This window comes from Orycteropus afer, unplaced genomic scaffold (assembly GCF_000298275.1).
Source record: "Orycteropus afer afer isolate SDZICR_OR568_19922 unplaced genomic scaffold, OryAfe1.0 scaffold00069, whole genome shotgun sequence".
NCBI classification, from domain to species: domain Eukaryota; kingdom Metazoa; phylum Chordata; class Mammalia; order Tubulidentata; family Orycteropodidae; genus Orycteropus; species Orycteropus afer.
The window spans coordinates 3,571,075-3,580,399 of NW_006921656.1; the positions used below are offsets into that span (position 1 = coordinate 3,571,075).

Here is a 9,325-nt window from a genome sequence, read left to right on the forward strand (position 1 = left end):
TCTGGTTCTTCACTATTAAAAATAATGCTTTGGTGAACATTTTAAACCCATAGTTTTTTGTTGTTGTTGTTTTCAAGTTTAGGATTATTTCCTTAGGCTGGTGTCCCAGAAGGGAAATTACTGGTCCAAGAAAATGAACTTTCTGAGGCTCTGGAAGCATATTGCCCTGTTGCTTTCCAGAAGTTCTTTGTGATTAAGGGAGGTAGGGACTAGAGTTCTATCCCATCTCAGGCTCCAAAGCATGGTTTTTGTTTGTCTGCATATTAAACTTCAATCCTTGTAATTTTAATAGGCAACCTTTACCCCAGGGTGGGGAGGGCTTGCCTTTCTTGATTGTTTGGAGAGTTTGGATATGGGTCTATGTATGTGTTTACCAGTCAGATCTCATCTTGGGGGCCCAGTGTTCCTGGTCTTGGCATTGTAGAGACCTGGAAGTGGCCTTTGGATTAACTGAGGACTCAGGCCCAAGGCAGGAGAGTTGATGGTAACACTGTGAGCAGCTGTGGTGGGCAACAGAACCAGGCTCTGATGCGAAATTCCTGAGAGGAAGCGAGAAGGGTTTGGGGCCCTGCTCCAGGACCTGGGCTGTGGGACAGTGAGAGAAAGGTGAGGCTAACTGAGGAGTGTGATGAGCTCAGTGGTGACTCCTGCTGGAGGCCCAAGTGTGTGGAGGTCTGGTTGGCTCCCCTGGGGGGGTGAGTGTATGCCCATCCCCTGGCCTGAGGGTCATGGCAAACCCCTCGGCTTTAGTCTTCCCTCAAGAAGCTACTGAAAGCCTGCTGCCTGCCAGGCCCTGTGCCAACTGCAGGACTGCAGGGTGGATGGAGGCTTGGTTCCTGCCTTCGAGATCGGAGGATTAGGGGACAGACATTTAGAAACCAAACTCGGCCTGTAGGTGTAGGTGCCTGGTGAGGGGCTCAGTGTTTATACAGAGATAGGCACATAGATGGCTCCCAATAAGCATTTGCCAAGTAGATGAATGGATGGAAGATGAATTGGTTAGCAGGCTGCCTGCCCTGAGACCAGATCCCCTATGAGAAGGGTAATGAGATGGTGGATTTCACGTGCCGACATGGCCAGGTCCTTCCTCAAACACCAGTCCAGGTGTTGCTGTGACGTGTGTTCGGTGGGTGTGCTTATCTCCTTTGTGTAGAGAACACGATTACCTTAATGGGGGTGGGCCTCCCCCCATCCAGCTGGAAAGCCTTACGAGCATCATTGGAGATTTCCCAAAGAAGAAATTCTGCCTCAAGATGCAGTGTCCACTCCCACTGGGTGGCTGGCCTGCCCTATGGAGTTTGGACTTGCTGGCCCCAACAATTGTGTGAGCCAAATATATATGAGCCCTGGTTGTGCAGCTGTTGAGAATCTCAGCTGCAAACTAAAAGGTTGGCAGTTCAAACCCACCAGCCACTTTGCAGGAGGAAGATTTACCAGCCTGCTTCTGTAAAGATTACAGCCTTGGAAACTCTATGGGGTAGTTCTACTCTGTCCTGCAGGGTTGCTATGAGTTGGGATCAGCTCGATGCCACACAACAACAGCTATTGCTCTGTTACTTCTCTGGAGAACTCTGACCAGTGGGAACTAGAATAGTAGTATGGACAGAGATAGCCAGAAGACTCCATTTGGAGAGGATGCGGGGTCCCCAGGACTCTCCCTTGGGCCCTGGTCAGCAGTCCTAGGTCCGATATTGACACCCAGAAGCCCTGGTCACTCTAGGAAGGTGGCTCCCCCACACAAGGGTCCATAACTGTGATGTCCTATGTGACAGCCAGCTCTGACGCTTACAAGCCAGATGGCTACTTGATTGACAGAAGCCTCCACTTCCTCATCTACAGCATGGAAATAGTGACACTGCCCTCACAGGCTTGTGGGAAGCTTGGCTGTGAGAACAGAAGCCAAGCGTGCAGCACACAACCGGCACAGCACCAGCCATTGATTTCCTTCCCCCACTTGTACTTTAGGAGAAAGTCAGTCTGCACACATTCAGGTCTTTGTTCTCGCAAAAACACTGTGTTGAAGCAACAGCCTTTTTTCCACGTAGTGTTGAACAACATTCCCAGCAAGCTTCTGGAAACTTGTGTTAAGATTTGTCCTAGCAAAACCCTAAATTATCCGACCTGTAAAAGAGAAGTCTCCTAATTGCACAGATGGGGAAACTGAGGCCCAGAGGTAGTGGGTTTCCCAGTGCTGTGTGGCCCATTACAAGTAAGCAAGTGCTGGAAACTTCTTATCCTAACCGAGCTTCCCCTCCCTGGTGCATCAGGCCTGGAGTGCTGTCGGGAACGCAGCAAAATCAGTGTGCCCTGGGCTCCTGTCAGTCCTCAGCCCTTCTCCTGCAGGTGCCCCCTTTCTGGGAAGCTCAGGAAGGGAAGGGCCACCTTGAGGTGTGGAGTCCAGAAGAGGAGCTTAGCTGGGGCCTGCGTCTCGCCAAGCTGTGAACTCCTGCCTTCCCCAGCCATGTCTTCATGGGCAGGGGAAGCTGAGTGATGATTTGGGAGACAAGTTGTAGCATTTGAATGCCAGCTCTGGGCTCTGCTGGTGGTGTGATCTTTGAAGAGTTGTTTCACCTCTGAGTCTCAGATTTCCTCAATGAGAAGAGTAATTGTATCTACCACATAAGTGTCCTGTGAGGATCAAAGGAATTTATTTTAGCTCATTTGTCAGTCTGCCATACTGTGGTGGTTTGAGTGCTACTGTGATGCTAGAAGTTGGGACACTTGTACTTCAAGTACCAGCAGAGTTGCCCATGGTGGACAGGTTTCAACAGACCTTCCAGACTGAGAAAGACATTCTACTTCTGAAAATTAACCAGTGAAAACCCTATGGATGATAGAGTATCATTCAAGACTTGACTTGACTTTGCTTGTTTTGGACGTGTCATCAGGAGGGACCAATCAGTGGAGAAGGACATCATCGTGTTTGGCAAAGTGGAGGGCCAGCCAAAGTGAGGGAAGCCCTCCGTGAGATGGCTTGATGCAGTGGACACAACAGTGGACTCAGACATGTCACCAATCACGAATGTGCCCAAGATCCAGCAACCATCCTACTGTTACATGTGAGGTTGCCATGAGTAGGGCTGCCTCATGGCACCAATCACAACAACGTATTTGTAAAGTTGTTAGAAAAGTGCTGGACCATGTGTTTCATATTTGTAGCGAGTAGGGAGTGGCAGGGAGCTCTGGTAGCATAGTGGCTAAGACACTTGCCTGCTAACCAGACGGCTGGCGGTTCAAACCCACCAGCCACTCCTCAGAAGGAAGGTTGGGCAATCCTACTTCCGTAGTGATACTGCCTCGGAAACCCAAGGAGGGGTCGCTATGAGTCAGGTATGACTCGACGGCACATAACAACAACAACAACAACAGGGAGTGGCAAGGACAGAGACGGAGATGGAGGGACACAGAGACAGAGGAGTGGATGCACAGCCTGTGCACTCTGTGACACAGCATGACTTCTGCTCCCTGCTGCCATGCAGGTGACTGAGGGGAGCTGGCCTCCTCTCTGCCCTCCATCCCCCATCTCTTAAATGAGGCACATGCACTGATTGATCCCTGGGGTCATTTCCAGTTCTTCCATCCGGTGGGAACTGACCAAAAACTCACTGCCTTTGAGTCCGTTCCACCTCATAGCACTCTAGGACAGAGCAGAACTACCCCCATAGGACTGCCAAGGGTGCAAATCTTTACAAAGCAAACTACCTCATCTTTCTCCTGTGGAGCAGCTAGTGGGTTTGAACTGCCAGCCTTCTGGTTAGCAGCCAATTGCTTTCATCATTGCACCACCAGAGCTCTTTGGTGGGTACTTAGAAGTGTTTATTTTGTCAGGAGCCTCTGCTGATTCCCTTACATCAGCAGGAATGGAGTGTCCATCTTCCCGAGATAGGCCAGCCAGCTGCCTGCCCTTGCTGGCGTGGAGCTGAGCCCGTGCTCCAGAGCCACCCTGCCAGGGAGCCACCACCCATCTGCCACCGAGGCCCCACCCAACAGCACACAGCAGGGTGTTCTCAGTGAGGTGGAGGTGGCCCTGGCTTCAAGCTTTTCCTGCAGGTGCAGCAAGGTGACAGAGGCTCTGTTTGCAGGAGGTAGTCCTGCTGATGGAGGGGCAGTGAAGTCCAAGCAGGCTGTCCAGGGATACTGCACTTGGGGTGATTGGAAAATTGTAAGGCAAATCACTAATGGGGTCAGCATTGGTTTCTGGGGCCTCCAGCTCTGGAAAACCTTGTCCATCTGACAGCTTTGGGAGGCTATGAACATTGAAAGGCCCTGAGGCTCCTGGGAGATTCTCTAGGTATCTGCCTTACCTTGGGAATAAGGAAGCTCAGGAAGGTGGCCATAGTAAGATGGTAAGAGTACCAGCTTGGGCGTCAGAAGTGCTAGATTGTCACCTGGCTCTGCCTTTACTAGCTCTGGCACCAGGACAGACTCTTAGCCTCTCTGACCGTCTATGGCTTCATCTGAAATTGAAGGCTAATAATACTTATCTCATGAAGTGGCTATGAGGATCAAATTAAATGGGCTATGAAAGCAAATACAAGGCATGGCACCTGGAGGAACTCCATTAGCATCTAATGCCATGATCCATCCTGCCCGCCAAGGCACCCCCATCTTGTCCATTTTGACCTCCAACCCTGCCTTACAATAAATCATCAATAAGAGAGGCACCCTCCATTAGTGGTGTTCTTGAAGGGTCAGCAGGGTTGTCCACCAGGTTTTTGTTGTTATTAGTTTCTATTGCGTCAGCTCCCACTCATCATGACTGTATGTGTAACAGAACAAAACATAGCTCAGTCTTGAGCCATCTTTATATCACTGGTATGTTTGAGACCATTGTTGTAGCTATTGTCTCAATCCATCTCACTTGAGTTTCCCTCATTTTCACTAACCTTCTGCTTTACCAACCATGACGTCCTTTTCTAGTGATTGGTCTTCTCCTGACAATACGCCCAAAGTAAGTGAGCCACAGTCTTGCCATCTGTGCCTCTAAGGAACACTCTGGTTTTATTTCTTCTAAGATGGAGTTGTTTGTTCTTCTTGCAGTCCATGGTATATTCAATATTGTTCACCAACATCACAAGTTAAATACATCAATTCTTCTTCTGTCTTTATTTGTCGTTGCTATAATAGTGTGTGTTGACTGTCCAATGTGGGCTGCGTGGATGGACGTACACTCAGTCAGTCATTGGTGAACCTTTACAGAGCAGGTGCCCACTGGCAGCTGGGGGGCTCCCTTGCTCAAAATCAAGGGGTTGAGAGCACTTGGGGTCCCAGGCGCCATGGTCCCAGATACCTCCAGCATTCATTCTGCTGGTGCATCCAGGATGGGCTACTCTTTGAAATGGATTGAGGTAGAGCCTCTGCTTGAAGGACAAGGTAGATCATGGTGGAGCTTCCTGTTAATGGACTTTGTTGGCTGGAGATGTCAAGAGGGAAGGGCCCAGCCAGGGGAACTCTCAGCCTCCTTCCCAGACCACACATGGGACCACAGTTGGCTTATGGGTGAGTTTGCTGTCAGGGTAATGCTGGTCTCACAAAATGAGTTACAGAGTGTTTCTTCTGCTTCTGTGTTCTGGGGAAGATTAGAGGGAATCACTACATTTCTTCTTTGAATGTTGGATGGAATCTACCAGTGAAACCTTCTGGGCCTGGTATTTTCAGTTTTAGAAACTTATTAACTGTTGATTCAATGTCCTTAATAGATATAACCAAGTTGAGATGATCTATTTCTCCTTGTGTGAATTTTGGTATATTGTATCTTACAAGGAATTGGTCTATTTCATCTAGTTATCAAGTTTGAGGGCCTAGAATTGTTCATAAAAAATGCACTGCCATTGAGTCAGTTCTGACTCATGGCGACCCCATGTGTTTTGGAATACAAACATGCTCCACAGTTTTCAATGGCTGTATTTTCCAGAAGTACATCACCAGGTCTTTCTTCCATGACACCTCTGGATGAATTTGAACAGCCAGCCTTATCTATTTAATGACCATGGCATCAATTGTGATAGCCTCCTAGTGAATTTTAGTGTAAGTAACGTGTGTCTTCTCTTTTTGACCAGTTAGCCAAGCTAGAGGTTCATCAGTTTTATTGATTTATTTTCAGGAAAACAGCTTTTGGTTTTATTGATTTTCTCTGTTGATTTCCTGTTTTCAGCAGGTGAGTCTGCTATCATAATTGGATGGGTAAAACTCTCTGAGGACAGAGAGTGTGCTCAATTCTTCCTCATGTTTCTGGGCCATGTCATGTGGCCTGGATCCCCCAAGGTGATGAGTGTGTGCTTCTGGAATAACTGATGAATTATTGAACTGAAGCCCGTCACTGTAATGCATATGCTTGTTCATTCCATGAGCGTCATTGAGAATGTGGTGTGTGCAGGAGAAACTAGGTGAGGGTCCTGCCTCTAAGGCTCACAGCAGAGTGGGGAAGTCAGGTGAAGCCCTGCCTCTGTGGCTCACAGCAGAGTGGGGAAGGTGAGGCATACAAAGTTTAGTCAGTGAAGGCACACATGTCCTGGGAGAGGAAGAGAAGGGCGACTTGATTCTGGAAGGAGAAATTACTTCTGGATAGGAATGGGGAGACGGGAGATCCTGAGAGTCTTCATGGAGGAGGCAGATTTGAGTTGGGTTGCAATAGTGATATCTACCATGTGTCGTCTTCTGCTAAAGACCAGACACTTGACCTAATCACACATTCTGACCAAGCAACCAACCAACAAAGGAAAGATGAGAAGAATATTTTAATTGCTCCTAACAAATAAGGAGCTCTGGTGGCATAGTGTCTAAGGACATTTGACTGCTAATGAGAAGGCTGGTGGTTCAAACCCAAACCCACCAGCTGCTCCGTGGAAGGAAGATGGGGCAATGTAGTCCTCTAAAGATTTACCACCTCAGAAAACCAATGGGGGTTGCTATGAGTTGAAATCAACTCTATGGCAGTGAGTCTAGTTTATTAGATAAATGAGAAGGAGCTCTGGTGGTGTAGTTAAGGCATTTGGCTGCTAACCAGAAGGTCGGTTGTTCGAACCACCAGCAACTCCACAGAAGAACAATGAGACAATTTGCTTCCATAAAGATTTATAGCCTAGGGAACCCTATGGGGGTCACTATGAGTTGGAATCCACTCAATGGCAGTGAATTTGGAGTATTGGGATTTAATAAATGAGTAAGGAATCCTTGTCACTTACTTCCAGGGCTCCTTTCTGCAGAGGGAACCCTGGTGGCTTGGCAGTTCAAATCCACCAGCTACTCCTTGGGAGTAAGATTAGGCAGTCTGCTTCCATAAAGATTATAGCTTTGGAAATCCTATGGAACAGTTGTACTATTCCCTACAGGGTCACTGTGAGTTGGAATTGACTCAACAGCAGTGAGTTTCATTTGGGCTTTGCTTCCATAAAGATTGACAGCCTTGGAAATGCTATGGGGTCATTCTACCCTGTCCTTACAGGATCACTATGAATCAGAATTGACTCAGCCATGGGTTTTATTAAACAAGTAGATTTTGGTTCAGAGGGATTAGAGTTTTTGTCCAAGGCCACGGAGTGAATACATGGAAGAGTAGAACCTGTGTGTGTCTCCCCTAAAGCACATGTACCTCCCACCACCCTAAGCTGCCTTCTAGTGCTAGTTGGCAGAGGTTGGAATGGAAGGTGGGCTGTCTGAAAAGAGGCACAGATGGCCAAGCAGAACGGGAAAGGGGAAGCATGTGCTCAAATGGCAGAGCCCTGACTGAGGCAGAGGGCTTCTGGCAGGGGAGGATGGAGATGGGCGTGGAAGACCTGTGGCCTGGCTGGAATTAGAGCTTATGCTGCATGTGATGGGAGGCCATCGGGGTCTGGGACCAGGAGGAATACCAGACTGGTAACTGGAAGACCACTCTAGCAGCAGGTATGCACTCAAAGGTCATCACTTTCCTCATCTGTAATGTTAGGACCTTGGAGCCCATGGGCTCTAAATCCTGGGCAGCTTAGCCATCCAGGAATCCAGGGAAGAGACCAGCATGCTGCTCTCATGTCTTCTGCACAGAACCCAGGGAGGAGAAATACCCGAGGCAGGCTCAGGAGACCCCGATTCTGCCCCAGCACCAGCATGCCTGGCTGGGCATTTCTCTGGCCTGTGACCTATGCTCTTTGACCTCTGGCACACTGTGCACCCCAGGAACACTACACTATTTGTGACTCCCCTGTATCCCGCGGGACCTAGTGGACCATGGATGCCAAGTGTGTGCAGACACAGGGCCTTTGCTCATCCTTCCTCTTCAGACGGCAACTGCAGGGCATCCAGTCGGTCTGCTGCCTGGTGACCACTGCCCAGTCCTCATTTTTCCCTGTCTCTTCCTTTGCCAGGGGGAGCAAGGCCTGGATGGATTTCCTGGGAAGCCAGGGGAGGCAGGACAGCAGGTAGGTTGTATTGATGCTGGTGGGCTAGATTTTGCTGGAAGACAGGAGTGGCTGGATCCTGACAGTTTTCACCTGGGGACTCTGCTGGGTGGTCACCTGAGTCCTACAACACCTGCGCTGGGAGGGGTCCCAGAGAACATACTGCTTTACATCCACTCTACCTGAGGTCGTGTGACCTTTAGTATGGATGGAAAGGCGTGGACCACGTGCCCATGTTCCAAATGATGTAATGTACACAATTATTCATGGTGATCTTATCCATGATAGTAAGAGATTAGAAACCACCTAAAAGCTCATCACTAAGAACATAGTTGAATGAACAAAGGTGTCTTGACACAAGGGAATGGTAAGAAGCTGTGAAAAATAGTGAAGAAATCTAAAATGGATGGTGCAGAGAGGTTAATGTTAAGAGAAAAATAATGTTGAATGGCATAGGAAAAAAAGACATCCGTGTCTTATATAGGAATAGACTATCTTTGGAAGGAAAAGAAACGAATGACCCTGTTGCCCCTTGCAGAAGATTCTAGGGGGCTGGAACATGGTAGGAAGGAAACTGTGGTGACATGGACATTTTGAACCGTATGAATTCAAAACATAACTGTATTTAAATGGTTAAAAAATAAAGATTAAATAGAAGTTAAAAATTTATATGTTCATTGAAGACAGGGCAATACCTATTACATAATATAACTTGATATATGAATTTGTTAGCCAGTTAACATGTGTATACAAATAGCAACATAATTAATATATAAAATGTTGTTGTGTACCATCGAGTCACACCTGACTCATAGTGACCCCTCCTTGGGTTTCCGAGGCAGTATCACTACCACTACGGAAGTAGGATTGCCCAACCTTCCTTCCGAGGAGTGGCTGGTGGGTTTGAACCGCCAGCCTTCTGGTTAGCAGTCAAGTGCCTTAGCCACTAT

At 48.1% G+C, this 9,325-nt stretch overlaps 1 protein-coding gene across 1 annotated transcript in view; it reads left to right on the forward strand.

The window, feature by feature from the left end:
* COL22A1 (collagen type XXII alpha 1 chain) overlaps positions 1–9,325 on the forward strand; it is a 291,312-nt gene that overhangs the window by 90,151 nt on the left and 191,836 nt on the right. The window contains exon 15 of the mRNA XM_007940570.1: positions 8,343–8,396. Within this exon, the coding sequence (XP_007938761.1) occupies positions 8,343–8,396 (54 nt within the window). The remainder of the gene's footprint in view (positions 1–8,342; positions 8,397–9,325) is intronic.